Source organism: Nycticebus coucang, chromosome 20, assembly GCF_027406575.1.
Source record: "Nycticebus coucang isolate mNycCou1 chromosome 20, mNycCou1.pri, whole genome shotgun sequence".
Lineage (NCBI taxonomy): Eukaryota > Metazoa > Chordata > Mammalia > Primates > Lorisidae > Nycticebus > Nycticebus coucang.
Genome location: NC_069799.1, coordinates 55,750,910 through 55,773,529, shown reverse-complemented (window position 1 = coordinate 55,773,529; position 22,620 = coordinate 55,750,910). Strand labels below are relative to the sequence as shown.

Sequence of the window (22,620 nt, the reverse complement as noted above, 5' to 3'; positions counted from 1 at the left end):
GAAATTGCCCTCTAGCATCTTAAAAGAGGAAAGAAGGTAGACTGGACACTAGATACTGAAACTTGTGGACGTGATTTCTAACACATAGACATAATTTACAAATAGATTTGGGGCACGTTATTTCCGTGAATAAACTGGTGAGCCTTTTTCTTGTGTTGGAGTGACCCTTCTAGGATCAACTGTACTTTGGGAAGAAGTGCTTTGTTAATAGTACCTTCATTTTCATTGGTGCTGATTTGAAAAAAATAAAAAAATAGTTATGGGTCTGGGGCATATACCGTATTTGCATAGTGCTTCAAATTAAGGGTGATATGTGGCACCAGACTACGTGAAATTTTACTGTTCTTAATGTTCTTGTAAGCAAAGTAGTACTCTTGGTCTTCATGACCTGAATATACCACACTTGCTGTTGTTTAGCTATTTTGTTTATTAAGTAAGGAGATTGCTGAAATGCTAGAGTACTTTGAAAACTCGTAGTTTTCATTTTTGGTACTGGCCCAGATTGTCTTTTTCTAGTATTCCAAATAAGGCATAAAATCAACGACAACTATTTGCATCACAAATATTAGGCCTATGCCATTGTATACTATTTAGTTATAAGTTATTAATGTTAATAAATATTAAAGTAACCCTTAAATTCAAGAAAGGTTAATTTTTAAATTAACTTTTTTCTTGTGTTGTCAATTGTATGTATTCATTATGTTACATTGTTTTATAAAATAATTCCAAGAATAAATTATATTTGTTTTTAATTTTCCTGCATGCACTTGAGAAGATTAAATACCCTGCTGGCATTTAAAAGAAGCTTTCATAAACTATATTATTTAATGGAATCTAATGAAGTTAATTAGGGCTATTTCAAATATTAAGTTAACTAGATAGTTTTTTTTCATAGACTGGGAGAGACCAAAGTTTCTGTTTGTTTATCACTGATTGTATTGTAGCCTCCATTTGTAAACAGGTGCCTTTTAGAATTCTTTTTTTGGTCTCTTGCTAATTTTTTAAAGAGTGGTCTCAGGAGGGAATGTAGTTGTGGTTGGGTTTTACAAAAATAATTCTTGAGGTAAATAGGTATGTTTATACCCCTAATAACCTTTTTCTTGCTTACAAAAACAATTTGGATAACTAATAGTTCTTAGTGAAATACTTCAATATCAAAACATCAGGCCAGTCTCATTTCATTTGTATGGTTGCCATGTATTAGTGTACACGATGAAGGGATGTGTAGTCCAATGGACTTTCTTCAGGTTAAGTTAAATATCCATTTGATGTGGAGAGATCTAGTAGCTGAAATAGAATTACATTAGGGCTACAAGTTAAATGATGTGCTTTCACTTACTCCATTAAACTACAGAGTGTTTCTGCGTTTCTATATGCCTTTCATGTATTTAGAAAAGAATAATTGAGTCTTCAGCATGGTGGGAGCAAGTACCCTAGTCCCCTAACCCTTTTTATTTCATTTTAATTTTCAGCCAGGACTTGTAGACATTTAACTATGGCTGACTTTATTTGATGGGCAGAAAATGCCCCCACATTTTCATTTCCTGAAGGATATTTATTGAAACATGGTTTTGTTTATGCTTTGAGTAGGGAAAATTAAAATCAAGTAAGCGTTCGTTTTACTAAATGAATGCTTTATGTATGTTACAATTCAAAATGTTCAGGGAAATTTTTTCAAACATAATGAATGAAGATGGAGATATTGACAGCTAACGGAGCTGTGTGTAGGTTTTTGTAATTTTTGGCAAAAGTAAACATTTTGAAATTTAAAGCGCTAGTTCCCGTTTTTGACCAAGCGGTAAATATAAAAATTGAATAGGATGATCTAAATGACTATGTTTAATGTCTTTTGAAAGTGATATTTCTCAGTATTCTTTTATCTATTCGTGGCTTATTAATCAAATGCTATTCAGAACCCATTTGTTTCTAGATATTTATTCCAAGAGCTGGAGGAGGCAGAATCACGTCCAGTAGCTTTAACTGGACAGACTTTCATGAGAGAACTGCTTCTGAAGGGAACAAGCGAGGGGATGCTGAGGCACCGGCAGCTGTCACCACACCCAGGCCGAGAGCACGTGTGGTCCCGAGAGAGCTGTGCCTGCGGAGGAGACAGACTGACCCAGAGCTGTGACCGGCACAGCAGGTGGGAAAGGGGAACAAGCTGCTTCTGCTGCCCCCAGACCGCCTGCCAGTCCTCTTATGGGCTGAACCCTGCTGGGGTACAGAGTCATGGGGACTCACTGGGGTAGGAGCCAACATGGCAGAGACACGTGGTAATTGAATGCAGTTTGACTCACCCCTACATAAATACTACATTTCCCTTCTAGTAATTACATCATCGTACACATTATGAAAACCTAAACATGTTCTAGGTGTTTTCTAGTGAATTGTTTGATATGCGTGTACTGCTGAGGATTTACTTAAAGTACTGAATTTAAATTATCAGTAGGTGGTGCTGCTGAGATTGAATCTTAAAAAATCTAAAACACTTAACTGAAGATTGTCTAGGCTTCAGACAGGTTATTTGAGAAAGAACTTTTATTAGGGCAGTCAATTTCTGATTCATTGTTTTCCCATGATATCTGGAAAACGCTGATTTTTAGACTTTTGGTTTACTTAAAATGTAGAATATTCTAGGTTTTGTTAACAATCAAAGGAAAGCAATTGGCATATCTCTGCAGAAATTGAAGGACGGATGTGTTTTGAACCTATTAGAGATCATTTTTGACATACTATACCTGGGTTTGCTGTTGCCTTTATGTCTTAATTTACGGCTAGAGATTGAAGCAATGAATTATAATGTATGTCAAGATTTTCAAAATAGTTCAAATTTTCTGGAGAATGAAATTACATGCAAGGAACTTCAGAGCTTTAGCTTTAGCAGCATTAGAAGTAACTCCCTGATGTACCATTTTCCTGTCAACCTTTAAGAAATAGAGAGTACTTCAGGCCTTTAGCAATAGAAATAGGCCCATAAAAGATCCTGGAGTCATAAAATGTTTAACCTGGCATGGACCTGAAAGATGCTGAAGTATATAATACATCAGAGGGATACTTGGTAAAATAGAGATTCCCAGGTCATCTGCCTGGAGAGCCTTGATTTTGTTTATCTGGGATAGGACTGGAAACCTATAATTAACAAGTGCAGGCCCTCCCCTTAATCCTCAGGTCCTGCTAGTCTGGAAAATACTGGCGCCAGGCAACCTCCTCTGAGCTGAGTCCCCTCAGCCGTCTTGGTCTAAGGCTTCACAAACACCCTGAGATCATAATCACCTTCTAAGGCTTCTGCCCAGTGTTTCACATGTGATTTCAGGGGCTGCAGAGACTCCTCAGAACCTTTTCTGTTGCCTGTCTTAGAATCTGTGTCCTACAGGGTTAGTTTAAAACTCCCCAGTTGAGATTTCAAGGCTTCCCCTAGTCTTTCCCCACTCTACTGATAGAGCCAGGAGATGTGAGGATTTACAGATTATATTCCTGAACATAAGAAAAACTTAAAACCAAAGGAGCCTATATGGTTCTCTTTAAGCCTCTGAGGTCTGACAATTAAGTTCGTGAACTTACCACCATGTGGGGAATTGATGAAAACATTAGTTGAATTGTGCATAAAAATCGTCAGCTGACCATGAGAAGCATAGCAGACTAAGTAAATATTGATAGAGAAACAGGAAAATCTTCACTGAGAATCTTGGCATCAGAAAGGTGTGTGCAAAAATGGGCTTCTACATCAGGACCAGCAGGACCTCACCTAGCAGTGTCTGTGAGGATTAGCCGGTAACAAGCAACTGCTGGACCACCCTTCCTACTCTAACCTGACCTGGCCGCCAGGGACTTTTTTCTTTACCCGAAAGTAAAGGAAATTTTGAAAGGAAGACATTTTGATGATATTCAGGACATCAAGGGTAATACAAGGAAAGCTCTGATGGCCACTCCAGAAAGTTAAAAATTGCTTTGAAGGGTGGACTGGGCACTATCGTCAGTGCACAGCTTCCTATGGGGAGCACCTCAAAGGTGTCCATAGTGATACTCAGCAGTGAGGTATGTAGCACTGCTTCTAGGATGAGTTTATGAAATTAGTTGTCCGACCTCATATATGAGTTCTTAAATACAAAGTAGAGTCTGTTAAGGAAATGTTCTAGGCAGGATTTCATATATTGCAGTTATTGGCATCTTCCAGAAAACAAAATATGGCAGAGGAGATCGGTGATCTGTCAAGGCATACGTGTCACTTCTGTTCCTCCACAGCCTCCTTGCAGAGCATAGTTTGGGCCTATCCTAGCACAGCCACAGACTGTCTTGCATTGCAGGAGCTCACCCCACACTTCACCGGAGTCTTGCCAAAACATTTGCTAACCATCATGCTTGGATCTGAACAGCAATTAGAGTTGTCCAGTCAACTCAAAATGTTTTAATTATAGAGACTAATAGGTTTGTTATTAATCTAATAAATCAATCTTATCAAGAATCTGGTATTGGCCCTGTGATAGAAGTTCAAAGTCTTCTGATCATTATAAGAGAAGGGTCATATAGATTAATATGAAAACCATAGGGCAAATCCTAAACATCAATAATGTTAAAAATAGAAGTCCTATCTGGGCCACTACTGCTGTGGTGGTGGCTATTTAAACCATTACATTTTGTTTACTTCTATATTTATGATGATGATTAGCTAGCTGTTTACCTGAAATTGGTTTATCCATGCTTAAGTTATAGAGGATCAAAAAAAAACATACTCAAATGAAGCGGCCAGTTTTTCAAAAGTATACATGCAGTTCTAAAATATAACCATAATTCTTTAAATGTATGGCATTTTCATTTCTTTAATTCCCATTGTCTCATTTTGGCAATGGTAAAAAATTGAACATGAAATTCAACAAATCTTTGAGCATTAGTGGGAGCTAACCACGAACGAGTGGATAGGAAGGAGTTAACATGGCAGGCCAAGTGCTGTCTTTTGAAAAGCCTGTTTACAAGGTTGGCTCCTGGCTGAGACATCTGGAAATTTGGGTTTCAGGAGGGTTTCCAGCATTCCCAGAACTGATAAGAGCGGCTCACTGTCCCTAAACGATTTATAGGAATGATGTGGTTTACTCTGAACACCTGCTTTCTTCTGGGAGTCTGAAAGTTTGGTGTGTTCCAGGCAGAGAGTGACTACACTACCCACCCACAATAAACGCCCAGTGCTGAGTCTCTAACACGCTTTTCTGGATGGCAGCATTTCATGTGTGCTGTGGTGACTCATTGCTGGGGGAATCACACGTGTCCTGTGTGACTCAACGGGGAGAGGATCCTTGGACACTCGTACCCATTTTCCTGTGGACTTTGCCTCATGCGTTTTTTCCTTTTGCTGACTTTGCTTTGAGTTGTTTTCAACATAATAAGACATAGCCATGAGTAAGATGATATGCTGAGTTCCATGAGCACTCCTAGGAAATTACTGAAACTGGCGATGGCCTTAGAGTCCCCCTCAACACAAGATACTCTTGCTACCTTAAAGAAGGTCATGAGCAAATAAAGGAAATAAAACATACATCGGAAAGGACAGCACTTGGTTGGAATTTGATGTGTTAAGGCTGATAAGGAGATAAGGGCTCATTCTACATGTAACTGTAATTAGATACAGTCTTCAATTATTTCAGTGCTTTGTAGCAGATTTAGTAGTATTTTCTAGTAGGACCTTCAAAAGAATCAAGCTAGACACGTGGTAAATGAAATTGATGGGAGACCATTATTTTGGACTAGGCCTCCAGCAGACCAGACCAGACCAAATCAGCAAGGGAGTCACGTGTTGAAGGTAGCATATCCTCAAACCTTGAGATGGATCAATATTTAAAAACAACAAACAAAACACCTGGAGATTTATAGTAACCAATGAGAAGAGTTTACCCAAGTCAGCATGATAAAGAAGCCCCTCTGTTTTAACCCTAATAAAGAAAGTTAACTTCTACAAGGCCAGTCTACTATTTGTTCCTAATTTCTGCTTTCTTCAGCCCTTTTTGGCCTGTGAAGACAATCTCTACTCTGATTTGGACCCCGGAGCTCAGTTATTCTATTTTACCGAATGGGATGCTGCCTTGATTCATGAGTTTCAAATAAAAGCCAATGAGATCTTTAAACTCATTGTGTTGTAATTTTGTTTTTAACCCTAGTTTCTTAAGTGCAGATAAATGCGCCTGTTTTTATTTTGTAAACTTTTTACCTGAACCTCCAGGTTGAGCACATGCCTCTCCTCAGCTCCCATAATGCCCTGGGCACATGTCTCTCTGTGCTACTGTTGAAAGTACTTAAGATTCAGTCAGTCTCTCAGACCAAATTGTAAAGCGTCTGGGGGCAGAGTGTGTCTAATCATCTTTGTAGGTCAGCAACAGCATGGTAGCTAGCAGAGTACACGAGTTCATTGGGGAATTCCTTCAGTCATTCATTCAACAAACATTGCTAGTCTCAGTGTGAGTATATAATAGAGATCAAAATTGGTAAAAATTCCAGCCCTCAAGAAACTTACATTTCAGTTGGGGGAAGCACAATTAACATAATATGTAAAGAGAAACTTGTTAGATGGTGTTATGTGTTAAGTAAGGCAGGGAGAGGACAGCAAATTGGGAGGAGGAGATATTGAAGTTTTAGGTAAGTGGTCCTGCTGAGAAAATGCCATTTAAGGAAAGATCTGAAGAAAATAAGGCAATTGGCTTTTTTGATACCTGGGGGAGAATTTTCTAGGTTGAGAGAAAGGTGAAGTCTGGACCTAAAGCCTTTAATGCCTGGTATGTTTGAAGAATGTTGAGGAGTACAGTGAGAGGTAGTGTAACAGAAAATAAAGTCAGAGAGAAAGGTGTGGGGAGAGAGGGGGCCTGGGAAAGTATGGTGAAGCCCAGGGCTTTTACTCTGAATGAGAGGGCACGCCACTGTGTGGCTTTTGAGAACAGACGAGCTGGGACTTACCCCATTAAATGTCAGACTAAATGGACCACGTTTATGTCGTTCAGGATGATGTATTATTTTCCAGAAGACACACAGTTTTTAGCCTAAATTAAAAAAAATAAAATAATTCAGAAGATAATTAGAAGGGTCCAAATGCACAATATCTTTTAAAAATTATCAACTCAAAAATTGTGATTAAAATGAAACAAAACCTGCTCCACCCAGTGGAGTTAGGGAGTACTGCATACAGGCAAACCGCTGGCAAAATCAGACTTCTCTGCTTGCGTCAGATGAACTGGATGATGATTATGTTTGTTTGTGAGAGCATGATGGGCAGGACTAAGTGATTTCAAGATGTTTTAAATTAAGGAAAAATTATAGAACTGAAAGTTTACCAAGTTCCCAACAGTGAAGAATTGGGAAGTTTGGGTTAAAGCATCCTTCCACATTTGGGATGAATTTATGCTAATTGTTAGGGTTGTATCTACATTCTTTTTGCTAAAACTTGCTCTTTAGAGTGTTGAAAGGCTAACTCAGATCGTTGTAGACCAGGCGCCAAACTTTTTAAACAGGGCCAGTTCACTGTCCCTCAGACCGTTGGAGGGCCAGACTACAGTTTTAAAAAAAAACCTATGAACAAATTCCTACGCACACTGCACATACCTTATTTTGAAGTAAAAAACAAAACGAGAACAAATACAATTTACACCGCTTCATGTGGCCCGTGGGCCGCAGTTTGAGGACGCCTGTTGTAGACCCTTGAAAAGTCAAATTTGACAATTGTTGTAAAGAGCAAAATGACTTCCTTTTTCCTTTAATATATCACCCCCTTCAATTCCCAGCTCTTGTTTACATACTACCACACACACACAAATTGTGTAATGGTTCTGTAGGGAAGTGGAAAGTCTTAATTCATTTTGTTTTTTTCCTCTCAAGATCTGGACAATTTTAGTAGAATAATTATTTTTTAAAAAGTAGGAGTATCCTATACATTTTAATTTCAATAATAGAGTCAACAGTTACAAAAGAATTACAAAAAAGAATATGCTGTTTTTGTTATTATAAAGTCACTTATTTAATAGACGAAATTATACTTTCTCCCATAATGTAAGTTTAGTGTAGTCTGGACTGTGATAGCATAACCTTGGTAAAGGGGACATAGGTGGTAGCGTGACCTTAATTCACCTTTAGCAATGAATTTGGTAGTACCTGGTTAGGATGATCAGTGACTGTTTGAACTTGTAAATAATCAGTAAATTAGGCCTCCCCCAGTGCTCTGCAGATCCGGAGAGCAGTTTCCCTGCCACCAGCTCCTGCCTTTGCTCATCAACACTGTGTGATCACAGGAAACAAGTCACGGATATGCCAGAACATTCCTGGCAGTTTGTACATTCTGTCTCACAGACCCTACACTGCAAACAATGAACAAACCTTGAGATTACAAATGATCTTACTAACAATTTCAGAGACTTTCAATTTTTTGACTTCCTGCCTGCAGGAAGGAAGTGACAGTTGGAAGTGTGGGGAACAGGTGTTCCCCTGAACAGAGTGATATCTTCTGCTTACTAAAATAAAAAACACTGCATCAACACTCCTACATGGAAGTGAATTCTAACCACAAGACACAGTCTTTTCACCACGGATCCAGCCTTGGAAAACCAAATCTGTTTCCTACCAGGAAGTTGTTAAACCCAACATTAAAGAGCAAACTAAGGCACAGAATTCCTCGAGTCAGTATTGAACTTAATTCAAGTGGTTTGAAAATGTTCCCCTCCATAGCCTCCCAGTTACCAGCAGTGTGATTGCCTGGCAGACTCATGAGGGGATGTAGAAGGGAAAAGGAATCAGGATTGGAGCAAATGGGTTCCAGCAGAAGGGTAGGTGGGGTGAAGCCCTCTTTCATCTCTGTGTGTCCAAGTCAGGGGTGTGGCATGATTTCCTCCCATGGTAGCTTACTATTTGCACAATGGCATCCTTCATTGCCAAGCTAGCCAGTTGCTCTGTCCCTCACAAAGGGACCTTCCCTGCCTCCCAACCTGTCCTGTTAAACACAGGCAAATGACACCTTAGAATGCGGTTGAAGGCTCTGAAATAATTGAAGGCTATGCCTTGGATCATAGCAGACAGTCCTCTCTCCTCATTTTTTTAAAATTATTTTTTATTAAATCATAACTTGTTTAACATAACATTGTTATGTTATTGTTACAGTGTCTGCAACTTGCTTCTCTCCCCGACCCCAATTTACAACACCATGAACATTCCTAGAACATTTTTCAGTGGAAATGTCATTGCACCATACAGAGAAGGTTGTGGTAGCAGGGTGTAGATACTGCTTTGAGTCAGAAGGATCAATACAGGCTCAAACTCACCTCCTCTTAGAAGCCTTCTCGGATTCACTCTATTTTGATTTGTTTTTTTAAATCTTTGCCTCTGAATCTTCTGGTGTTTTTCAACACTAAAAAGCAAACACTACTGTTATTCCCGAACGGTATTTGGGCCCTATTCCTCTGTCTTATACTCAAACTCTTTTTGTTGCAAAGAACAAAGACTCCCTTTTCTAAGGATGTATGTGATCTGGAAAGTTCAACAACTGAGGTGACTTTAGACACTGGCCTTCCTTGCTGTGCTTGTTTTTCTTTGTTGATTTATTCCAGTTTTCTCTCTCTCTCTGGATCAGGTTCCTCACCCTACTATTTTATTCCTTCCCTATCTGGCTTCTACACGTGTCCTCAGGTTTGCCCATGAAGTCCCCATCCATGGGGAAGATGAGAAATTGTAGCTGAATGTACCTTTATTTACAAAATATTCACTGTAAAGTTTCACAAAGAGGTGGTCAGCACATAGAGAATATTTTGTAAATATTTTTAAAAATTTTGTAATGAATATGTTACATTTTTGTTCACGACTAAAGACAGGGTTAGGAGGTTATAGAATTAGCATCTAGTATTATTTAAGTAGACATTTTCTTCAGGGATGATACAGACAATTAATGCCAGTGACAAGGGTAGTAGAGAAAACTGACAACAGAAGAGCCCCTCAGGTAGGTTTCTGCCCTGTCCTTTCATCTTCCTGTTACTGCTCTCCGAGTCTCTGCTTTCATAGTAGGGAACACCTGCTAAACGTCAAACTTTGAGTTCAGTTAAGGTCACTTATACCTTGAAGAACCCCCTGACCAATTGTCTTGTGGTAGAAGGACAGCAGATGTGTGTTAATCCTCGGAGCCACCACCAGCCTCCCAGGCTGTACCCCGGAAGCCAGACAAGGACTTGGGAGATAAAAGCCTAGAGAAGTGCTGGTCTGCATCAGCATGACAGCAGGCACAGGGAGGCTGTTTAATGAAGCAAGCTTACGGTGGAACAGGATGGGTGTCAACGCCCTCCTTGTCACTCTCTGTTATTAGGACTCGACCCTCACACCCAACTCCTCTGTGGCTCCCGCCGGCCTCCCTGTCCTCAGGGTAACACCACTCTGTCCTTCTCCACCTCAGCACTAAATCTCCTTCCCAAATGACGGAGGGACTGCTGTGTTCAGAAAACATTGCCTTCCACTGCAGCCTGCCGTGCGCACAGACATTCCCCCCTCCCCCAAATCCTCAATGGGACGTTTACATTCTGACACCGACTGGTCTATCTAACACTGTCTTCTCCTGCTCCCTGCTCCACCACACCAGGCTCGCGTCAATCAGATCAGGCTGCTTGCCTCTGTCTGAAATGTTACAGACAGCTTCACACCCTGATCCATCTCGCTGGTCCTTATCTTGCCCTGCCCTCCCCACAGCCCAAAGCTGAAGTTCTCTGTATGTTACCACTGCATGGAGTTTATGCTTCTGACCTTGGTTCTCTGTTGCTCACGGCTTGGTTTCCTGGCTTGTGCTGAATGTTTCCAGGGCAGGAAGCTCTCTCATTCATTCATCCTTGCACCCTAACATCTAGAAAATGCTTACCGCCGGGGCTCAAATTTACATTTTTGGAGGGAATGATACTCATGGAGAATGGTGTTGCCTTTTGAATATTTGATGTGCTTTTGGACTAGTTATAGAGAGCTCTTAATGTGTTAATCCTGATAACAGATTTCTAATATCACCATTTCAGTTTCCTGACCAGCAACATAAAAATGACGTTGATTTCTGTTATATGTCAACTAATGGGCAACGATGAATGAATATTTTAAGTGTCAGGAAGAATCCTGGTTAACAAGTTAACAAAGTGAATCCAAACTTCTTTTCAAGTTCACAAAAGGGAGTGGTGATTTTTCTGAGATGAAGATTCAGGATTTGAATCTCTCTCTTTGCCCAGATTTTCTTCAATAGGAAAAACTACTCTTTTAACTCTAAAATTATATTCTTCCACCAGGTCTATTTAGCAAGAGTAGAATATTATATACATGTTTTTTTGTTGTGTGTGTGCTAAAATCAGCAACAACACATTTTTAAAAAGATCTCTGTTTTTAACAAATGCTCCCAGGCATGCTTTGAAGTTTATTTAATTTCTAGTAATAGATGTGCAAATACATTAAGTGATCACTTCCACGACAGCCCTGTTTCTTTAAGAGATCATGGTTGTTAAGTTGGAAGATCATTGAACCATACGAGGGTCAATAAAAGAATAAAAAGTCACTGGTTAGCGATTGGAGTACAAGGAACTTGATCCCAGTTCAGTAGCTGGATGTCCATATGCCACCTGGAGTTGGAGAGGGAGAACAGGGCACTCAGCCGTGCGTGTCTTCAGGATGGCTTCTGGGAGGCTGATTAAGCTGTTGGTTTTTGAGCTCCTGGAGTTCGCTGCCTTCTCCGTTCCCACACTGGTGATCATGGAGCAGTTTGCCACCGCCTATCAGGGGACGAGGACCGTCTCTGAGAAAACACATTACTGGCTGATTGTTTCCTGTTCTATCGCCTATGTGGCTTTGGTGACACTAGTGATTTGGGTTCCTGTGAAAGTTCTCTTACACAAGAAACATCATCTTGTCAAAAAAATTAAAGGATGGTAAGTACAAGAACTCTTTAGCAAGGAATCTCCGTGATGTGTTCAGGGAGATTTTTCAATGTGATGTGTACAAAGTTGTGAGCACAGCGTAAGTTGTATATAATGGGAGGTTAATGGTTGCTGTGAACACATTGATATTATGGTATCTCTGATACTTTTTCCACAGTCACTTTTACTGAGTGTTGATAAGGCTGGAGTTAGTACTGCTTCACACTAGCCTAAGTAGAAAGCATTGGTTCTAATTTCTCTGTACACTAAGCTGCACAGAGGTATTAGAATTAACTTAGACAAATCATAATCGTGAGATGATAATATAGATTTTTACTTTTGTGTAAAACTGAAAGTAATGTCTGTTTTTAGATATTTACGTTGCATTTTGCAGGTCTGAGGCATAGTTTGGCCATCAACCAAGATTTTTTAAGCAACTGTTTTTTTTTGTTTGTTTGTTTTACTTAGACTTAAAAAAAATAATACTTTATTATGTTGGTAAATTCTATAATCCCTGTGTGGGGGGGACTTCAATAATAATAATGCAGAGCTATTTGAAATAAATCAGGATTTAATGTTTATTTAACTAGCAATATAGCTAGTAACTGTACAGATCCACATAAAGGTATTTACAACAAATAATCTCCGCACTAATGTGTTTTTCCTTTTGGATCTTCAGATCCGATACTTACGCGTCCAGTATGTCTTCATTTTTCTTTGATAAGTCTTCTTTCTCACTGAGCTTTTATTTTAAAGTGAACCAATGTAGAACACATTTGAAAAGGGAGGAGCTAGGATCTTGAGCCTAAGCAAGGGCAGAGATGTGGCAATAATAGACAGGAGTAGAGCTAATTATACTCTTCAGGAAGATGCTGAGGTGCAGAAGTGTGTAGTTGGTGAACCTCTGTTTCCGTATTGATACTGAATGTGGCCCCAAGAATCTTACCAGGAGACTTTCAATTCCCCAAGGAAGTGCTTTTACCAGTAGGGCTTGGGGGCTCCCCAGACCTTGCCTAGAACCTTGAGGTCACCTGAGAGGTAACTCGGGGCTGGGCCAGGCCCTCCACTTCCCTCATTTCCCTAGGAGTTGCTTTGACTGTCCATGGTGGAAAGTCCAATGACAACAGAATGAACCCAGTGGGAAGCTGACCCAGCACAGCCCAGGAAAGAGCTCTTGGGTTTTGTCTTTTAGTTCCCCTCATCCTTAGGACTCTCTGTCATCTGGGCAGCAAACCTTCCCAGATCACTTACTGTCATTATTAAGCTATAAATGCTTCTTTACAGATCATTTACTACTGGGACTGATGTAAGGTGGTACAGAAACATCTCTTTTATCTCTTTTATTTTCATGAGTTTATCATTACTGTTCTTAAGTCAGTCAACTTGGACCTCGGTCTGTGGTCTGTCTAATATGGTAATGGGTACTTCTAATCACTGCCCTAAACCTTACCTTTTTGAAGGATGAGGTCCAATTTCCTGGGGCAATTGAAATTTTTAAAGAAAGTAGGCTTTGGTTTCTATGGAAGTCCCTGGTGCACGTGGTAAACCACTCACCTCCTGTCTGCTCAGATTTCATCTTGCACGTTTGGGTTAAGTTGCCTCCCCCCCACCCCCACCCCCGCCCCAGGGCTAAAATCTCTTGGGATGTTACCGCAGTGACATCTTTCAGTGATTTCATTTGGGAAATGCTTTTCCAGTCTTCAGTTTCTGCTTGTGGGTGTGGCTTGCCACTAGTGTTTTATACAGTTTTAGATAGACAACAGGTTATCTACAATTTCGGTGAAACTGAAACTGCCCTCTGGGCTTCATTTGTGAACATTATCATGTGGTTATTGTCTACTTAGAGGAGAAAAAATAGCTCCTGAAAACTATTCTAGGAACTTGACACTTTGTGCCATGAGATTGAAACTTTACAACATCCCGGTAAAATGTAGGTGTTGGCATTCTCGTTTTAAGATAAAGAAACTGAAACTCAAAGAGGTGATTAACTTTGTCAGGAGCTTTAAAACTAATCAAGAATTAGAGCTGGGATTTGTGAGCCCAGATCTGTCTGATTTCACGCTGTTTTCTCTATGTCTTGCAACTGTTCCTTTGTTCTTTCTAATTTCAAATGTTAAGTGTGTTTCAAGAAAAAAATGCAACTCGTTTAGCGTTATTAGGATATATTTTCCTCAAAGATGTGAATTAGCATATTTCATATGATTCCCAAAGATGTGCATTTGGGTACTATAATATATGTCATCTTCATTTAGATCATGCAAAGATAGTTGATACTGTAGAAAGTGGAAATTGAAAGTATGAATTATGTTTGAAGAAGAATTAAATAGTTGTTTACGTAAAATTTCATAGATCCTGAACATTCACAGATTTAATGTTGTCAAAACTGTTTGAGAGCTTCCCTGAAGGTCGGAGCTGGCGTCGCTCGCCCAAGGCTGCTCTTCAGGAGAGACCAAGTCATCAGCAAAGTGTGTGCCCCAGGAGTTCACCTAAGAGAGTCCAGACCTGGATTCAAATTCTAGCTTTGACATAGACCGGGGGACCGTGTGTGAGTTACTTAAATTCTTTGAGCCATAGTTTTTTTGAGCAAAACAGGGACAACTGAATTTCTTCCTTGGAGTCAAGAATGGTAGATGTGAGGATAAAACTGGTAAAACAGAAGAAACCTATAATAAGCTTTCAGTGATACTCCTTGACTGTGGAGAATTTTACAGATCTCTCCTATGAGTATAATGAGGGCCCCTATAATGATAACATTATTTATGATATTTATAAAGTATTTTGCATTTACACAGTGATTTTTTTTCTTTTAGACAGAGTCTCCCTCTGTCACCCTGGGTAGATGCTATGGTGTCATAGCTCAGAACAACCTCAAACTCCTGGGCTCAAGTGATTCTCTTGCCTCAGCCTCCCAGGTAGCTGGGATTACAGGCAACCACCACAACACCCAGCTAGTTTTTCTATTTTTAGTAGAGACAGGGTCTCACTTTTGCTCAGGCTGGTCTCCCAACTTCTGAGCTCAAGCAGTCCATTTACTTTGGCCTCACAGAGTGTTAGGATTGCAGGCGTGAACCAGTTTACGCTTCCTCATTCTTTTATAATTATTGTTCCTTTCTAGGGATACCTGTCATACTTTATAGTAAAGGAGGTATTTGGTGGGTGGCAGAATGAAGGAAAGCTATTTATATACTCTCAAAACTGTGTACTCCAGTAAATAAGAAAGATCCTTTCTTGAAATACCTATAAATGGTGAAATCATTGAGCTCCATTGCACCCTGGACCCAGACTAGGTCCCCAGAGAGAAGGCTTATCAGGGCAGGAAAATCCTAGAGTGTTCGTGGCTGTTCCTTCACTGTCTTGGGATCCAGAGCTCTATTTCTGAAATCTTTTTGAGTCCTTCAGGGTACAATTACTTCAGGCTGTGCCATGCCTTGGAATCCTGGGCAGCATCACTTTTGACAGACCCCAATATTTGGGGCTACATTTTACCCTGCTTAAGTCTTTCATATATTTGATGAGATTCTGCTGTTGCTCTGTTTCAAGTAGCGGTGGCATCAGCAGTCACAGCAGCGGTTGTAGTAATCGTTGTAGCAAAATAAGAGCAAATAATTATTGAGCGATTCCTGTGTCCCAACCCTAATTCTAGACACACTGTGTGTAATGTTTCAGTTAGTTTTCCAATCTTTCCATAGAAGGCAATTATAGTTTCCACTTTACAAATGAGGAAACTGAAGCACAGGAGTTAAAAGATCACACGGTCAGTGATAGTCAAGACTGCCTCAAGGGCGTCTGTCTGCAGACCCTGGTCTCTTGAGCACCTTACTGCTCTGCAGTAGCACACGCAAGTGAAATATGTGGCACAGCAACATCTGTGCACAGCTGGACAGACGGGCTCACCTGAGGGAAGCAGAGCTCACCCAGCACCTCTGAGATGTCACTGCTAAGATACTATTAACCTAACACTGGCTTAGCAGTTACCCCCTCCTGCCGGGGGGGTCTGTCATCTTCTTGTATGTTCTGGGTTAGTACTCTGATGGTACTTGGCCGCAGCTTCCTCTGCCTTGCCCCAGGATACCCAGTGCATCAGCACACGCGAGCGAGTGTATTTACCCCGCTGCAATAAGTCACCACATTCCATTCATTCTCCCCTTTCCAGCTCTTTGTTTTCCATGACTGTTTTCCTTATCCCGATTAGGCCCTCATTTCCAGGGCCATCGTGCACTGAGTTTCTGGCATAGTCAGCCCATATTTTCATCTATTCAGGTCCAGTGTGAGACCTTTTGTCCAGGGGAAAGTGAAGAACTTTTTGTTAACTGATGCTCGGGCTCTGGCAGCCTTCACCCACCAGCGTTCTCTCCCTACTTTCCCTACCAGTCCTCATGGGTGGATCCTATTACTCTTCTTAGAAAAGGTTTCTAAGATGCATCCCTTAAAAATCTCTTCTTCCTCTTGCTTGTAGAATCAAATGTTGACATTATTCCACGGAATCCTAAAGTTGGAAGAAATCTTAGAGTTTACCTACGATGCTATTTTCCACCACATGGATGGATAAAATCAGTTCACCTCTGATTTTGCAGGGAACTCACTGCCTTCTGTGGCTCTCATGATTAGAACAGTTTTCTTTATTTCTTTGCGTGGACATAAGAACATAAAACCTCCCACCGTGTGGCTCTCCTTCCCATCCTCTTTATAGACTTCACCTCCTCTGCCTTCTCTTTATAACCCTGTGAATTTGACCATGACTTCTGATTCTTTTTCTTTTCTTTTCTTTCTTTTTCTTTTCTTTTTTTGAGACAGAATCACACTCTATCACCCTGGATATAGCCATAGCATTATAGTTCACAGCAACCTCAAACTCTTGGCTCAAGCGATCCTCTCGCCTCAGCCTCCCAAGTAACTAGAATTACAGGCACCCCTCCCAATGCCTGGCTAGTATTTCAATTTTTAGTAGAGATGGGGTCTTGCTCTTGCTCCGGCTGGTCTCAAACTCTTGATGAGCTCAAGCATTCCATCTACCACAGCCCTTCAGAGTGCTGGGATTACAGGCATGAGCCAGCTTGCCTGGCCACCTTCCCAATTCTTTTTAAGCGCTCTCACCCGCTCTCATGATATAAACTGCCATGTGAATGATAATGACTCCCAAAACTGTGGCAGCAGGGGTGACTTGACTGAGCTTACTGACTCTGCATTAAAGCTTTCTGAACATCCGAGGGCAGCTGCTTCACTCTGCCACCTCAACCACACCTTCTCTCAATCAAGTGTTTTCTGCTCCAGTGTGCAGAAGTCCATTGGTCCTTCTTGCCCCATGGTTTCTGGACTTTTTCTCTTTTGAAATTCTCCTTGGGATGATGACTGTCATTTTAGTGCCGGGGTAGGATATGTCACTGATACCTGGATATTCTGCAGATGCAGCCACTAACTTCATGCCATTGGCTTTCACTGCAGCTTTGGCATCTCTGTCCTAACAAGGTGATATTAACTGAAACTCCTAGCTTTCCTAGAAATCCTCTAGGTTAGTAGCGATCCATCAGCCGGTGCCAAGGGTTTGTTTAAATAGGTATAACTTTACCTATTTGGATTTCTTTACAGTTCCCGTTTGCGATCACTTCAATTCCTCTTCTCATAAATGTTTATTGGGTGATGATTGACTGCCTGGAAGACCTCTCCCCACACAGATACCAGGTGCACTGCCGTTTATATCCTAGGACTTGGCCTGATATTCAAGACCATCTCCTCTGACCTCTACTTCCCCAAACTACCTCCCTACAGGAAGCCTTCATTCCAGCTAGCCATGTCTGCAAATTATTGCAGGGGAACACCTCCTTCCTCAGGTATTACCCCCTTCCTCAGGGAGTTTGCAAACTGCCATGGAGACTGCACAGTTATTTATTCATAAAAAGCTAAAAAGTAATATAAATCATAAATCACTGCACTTTATGGGGCCCAGAGGAGAGAGTCATCAGAATGTAATTCTGGGGAAGTGCCTGTTTCTGGTCTTTGCCAAGAGGTTACACTTCCCATCAGGCTTTAACCCTTTAGAGGAAGTAAAGTTCTCCTTTCCAGGAGACAAAAAAACAACTTCATTTTGACAGTAGAGCAGGTGTCCTTTTAGATTCATCCTTTCCGTCCCCACCCTGCCAGCCCACTATGGTGTCTCACACCCAGCAGGTTTTCAATACATGGGTTTATGGACTCGGGTTTATTAAGAGAATACTGTGCTTTGGAGCCGTTGGAGAAAATCTCTTGAAGACGGCATTCTTTGAGCTGAGCTTGGAAACTTGGGCTGAGAAGACACTCCAGAGAAGGGGCATGAGCAAGAAAAAGAAGTTGATGTAGGAGTAAGCATGAATTCTTTAGGGGGAGGGAGAAGACCCACTTGCTTAGAAGGCAGCAAGTAGAGAGAAGTGGGCTGGGCAGCACCACAGGGAGCTACCAGGTCAGGACAGGAGTTCTGGAGCTAGAAAGGCCTGGATTAGAACTTACCTCTCACCTCCTAAGTGGCGGGTCCTTGGCAAGTTAATTAAACCTTCAACACCAGTTTCCTCATCTGTGAAGTAGGGGTGATACCTCTCTCACAGGGTTGTCATAGGGTTTGAGTGATGGATATAAAATGTTTTCCTACAGTTCTTGGCAGGTGGTACGAGCTCACTAAGGCTTGGTGCAGAGTGGGAGTGTTACTCTCTGTTGGAGAGAGAAGGCCAGATGATGGGCAGCCTGGAAAGACAGGCAGGGACACTTTGACTTAATGGTTAGATAAAGGAGAATCTTTGTACTGAGCCTAGAGTCGTTTTCCAAGTTATTAGCTGATCCTTTCCACCTACCATGTTTTCTTTGTGAGAAATCTCAGGGCCAGAATGCTCACTGCACAATGAGAAATATTTAACCCAGCGTGGCCTAGCTCAGTTCTGTCTTCATGGGCCCCACTCCTAGGAGAATCCTTTTCATTGCCAATTTATTACCGGGCACATAGAGGTCTATTGGTAGGACCTTAACCCTCCCTTCCTTCCTTCCTTTCCTCTTTCTTTTCCTTTCCCTCCTTCCTTTCTTCCTTCTCAGACAGGGTCTCACTTTGTCATCCAGGCTGGTGTACTGTGGCATAATCATAGTTCACTGAAACCTCAAACTCCTGGGTTCAAGCAATCCTCTTGCCTCAGCTCCCAAGTAGCTGAGACCGCAGGTGTGTTCCACCAAGTCTGGCTACTAACTCAGTCTTTCATTTGGAAATTACACCCTGCCCATAAGTCCTTCTTTGCAGCCACTCTGTACTATGGTTGCACCCTTGCATTAATTTCTGCAGGAGTAGACCCTCAAAGAAGTGTCCATGATATCCCATTATAAATTCCTTTACTGTGTTAACTTCCTAGGATTGCCATAACTAAGCATTGCAAACTAGGTGGCTTAAACAAGATAAATTTGTTACAAATTCTCAAATGTCTGAAAGTTCTGGTGGTTAACAGTCTGAGAGCAAGGTGACACAGAAAGGGTTCCCTCTGAGAGGTGTGTGGGAGATTTTGTTCCATGCCTCTCTCCTGGTGTCCAGTGCTTTCCTGGCAATCTTTGGTGTTTCTTGGCTTGTTAGCATCGCCCTGAGCTCTGCCTTCATCTTCACACAGGGTTCTTCTCCCTGTACGTCCTCTCAGGGTCTTCCTATTGTCATGTCTGTGTCCAAACTTTCCCCCTTTAAAAGGACACTGGTCACATTGGACTAGGCTCTACCCTAGCACTCCACTTTCACTTGATTACATCTATAAAGACCTTGTTTACAAATAAGGTTGCGATTTAAGGTACTGAGGATTGGGACTTAAACATATCTTTTTGGGGGACGCAATTCAATCCATAGCATTCCACCCTCTGACACCCTAAAATTCATGTATTTTCTATATTCAAAATAGACTCACTCATTCCAGCTTCTCCAAAAGTCTTAATCGTGCCAGCACCAACCCTTAAGTCCAAAATCTCATCTAAATATCATCACCTCAAAGTCCCCAAACTCACCATCTAAAGCACTCAAATCAATTATGTGTGAGAAGTGGGATACAACTCATCTTGGGGCAAAATTCTTCTCTACCTGTGAACACTTGAAATCAGACAGAAAGTTACTTGCTTCCCAAATACAGTGGTGGCACAGAATGGACATTACCTGGGAGAAATTGGAAGGGTAAAAGTATTCCTGGGTCCCAGGCAGATAGATGCACAACCTCAGAGGGAAAATTCCAGTCAATCTTAAGGGTTGCAATTAACCCTCTGTGGCTTGATGCTCCATCCTCTGGGCCCACCAGGATAGCAGCTCCAGCCCCTCAACCCTGGATGGTGGCTCTGCCCTCTGGATTTGAGGAAGGCACCTCTGGGTCTGTGGTTGGAATGCCGGCCTCTCCTCCAGCCTCTGAGCCAGTGTTGTTCTTCCCCTTTCTTGAGGAATAACACGTATGCAGCTAAACAGCTCTATCAGCCTGTTTCCCCCCTAGAGTCCCACAAGTCCAATAGCCTTTCTTCCTTTTATTCGGTTTCTGCCACCTGCAGTTCAAGCCGGCAATGTTTCTGCTGACATGGTTGACTGGATTCTCAAGGCACAACCTTTTTCATTTTTTGCAGTACGGACAGGCTGAGAATTTTCAAAATCTTCAAGTTCTAGTTCCTTGTTTGCTTAAAAATTCTTTCTTCGAGGTACCTCTTCTCTTTGCTCACATTGTACTATAGTAGCAAGGACAAAACAGACCACACCTCCAACACTTTGCTTAGAGATGTCCCCAGAGCACAATTCAGCCAAATTTGCTGCCACCTTGTGAAAAGGATCACCTTTCCTCCAGTTCCCTCACAAGCCTCACCGGAAGCACCTTTAGCATTCCTATTTCTGGCAGCGTTCTGTTCATGGCAACATATCTGTTCTCTGAGATGACAGGTGCTTTTCCTCTCATCTTTTCTTTCTGAGCCCTCACCAGAAGCTCCTTGAATATCTGTGTTTCTCCTAACAGTCTCCTCAAGGCGATCCAGGCCTTTTCTGTCATGCATCTCAAAACTCTTCCAGCCTCTTCCCCTTACTTGATTCCAAAGCCACTTCTCCATTTTGAGCTCTTTGTCCCAGTAGCATTCCATTTCCCAGTAGCAAAATCTGTGTTAGTTTCCTAGAAATGCCCTAACAGAGTACCACCAATTGGATGGCTTACGCAACACGAATTTGTTCTTTCTGGGGGCTGAGTCTGTTGGCAGCATTGGTTCTTTCTGAGGGATGTAGGGGGAATCTGTCCTATGACTTTCTTTTAGTATCTGGTGAATATTTGTCAGTTGTTGACTTCCTTTGACTTGTGGCTGCATCACCCTAATTTCTGCCTTCATCACTACATTCTTCTTTCTGTGTTTCATCAAGTCTCTCTGTGTGAGGCTGCCGCCAAATGGCCCCGTTTTTTGGTGAGAACACTAGTCATATTGGCTTGGGGCCCACTCCATGCTTATCTATGTGAAGATCATGTTTCCAAATAAGATCACATTCTGAGGTGCTGGGGGTGGGGGATTTCAATATTGTTTTGAAAGGACACTATTCAATTCATAACTTGCATTAATAAATTACAAGCATCCCCTTGCTGTAAATCAAGTTTTTCAAGCACAGGTTAATATTATTTCTGGTTAAATAAAATGTAGACTTGGTTGGCATTTTTTTTGTTTGTTTGTTAGGCAGAGTCTCATTTTGTCACCTGTGGTAGAGTGCTGTGGCATCATAGCTCACAGCACCCTCAAACTCTTGGGCTCAAGGATCCTCTTGCCTCAGCCTCCCAAATAGCTGGGACTACAGGTGCCCACCACAGTGTCCAGCTGTTTTTGGAGATGGGGTCACGCTCTTGCTCAGGCTGATCTTGAACTCCTAAGCTCAGGCAATCTACCTGCGTTGGTCTCCCAGAGTGCTAGGATTACAGGTCTGAGTCACCATTCCTGGCCTGGGTTAGCATATTTATTTATTATCTACCCAAGTTCATTTAGTATTTGTTGAGTTCCTGCTATGTGTCAAATATTCTTTCTCATCATAGAGTTCCTGAACTGGAAAGAGAAACAAATTACTTTATTTCTATTAACCTCTAACTGAAAGCTAGCATTCCTTTCTAATATGGATATTGGTAACAAACCACGATAGTGTTAACAAGACCTGTAGTTTTATTACACAGAACTTTTCATGTCATATCTCACAGACCTTTTCATATCAAGCAACAGTTCTTTGTAGCAAAGTCATCAGTATATATGATTCACGATCCTTACTGCCTCGAATTTATGAATTATTACAATTTTTACTAGACCTTAAATGCTACAAAGGAAATTTAAAAAGACAGTATGCTCATATATAGGCACATATATTACTACATATAATAATTTGAATAACTGGGTATGTAATTATTTTTTTTTGAGATAGAGTGTCATATTGTACCCTGGGCTAGAAGGCAATGGCATCATAATTGCTCACTGAAACCTCAAAATCCTGGGCTTAAACAATCCGCCTGCCTCAGCCTCCCAAGTAGCTGGAACTACAAGTGTACACCACTGTGAATAGCTAATTTATCTTTTTTTTTTTTTTCTTTGAGATGAGAGTCTTGCTATATTGCTCAGGTCAGGCTGGTCTCCAATTCCTGCCCTCAAGTGATGCTTCTGCCACTTTCAGCCTCCCAAAGTGCTGGGATTGCAGACATGAGCCACCATGCCCAGCCTAATTCTTTAAAAAGACTGCATACTGTATATAATTTTTGAAGAAGAC

At 41.3% G+C, this 22,620-nt stretch overlaps 1 protein-coding gene across 1 annotated transcript in view; it reads left to right on the top strand.

Annotated features, from left to right (window-relative positions):
• The first annotated feature begins 11,463 nt into the window (after positions 1-11,463).
• TMEM236 (transmembrane protein 236) overlaps positions 11,464-22,620 on the top strand; it is a 47,441-nt gene continuing 36,284 nt past the window's right edge. Inside the window, exon 1 of the mRNA XM_053572857.1 lies at positions 11,464-11,900. Coding sequence (XP_053428832.1) covers positions 11,644-11,900 — 257 coding nt within the window. The 5' untranslated portion in view covers positions 11,464-11,643. The remainder of the gene's footprint in view (positions 11,901-22,620) is intronic.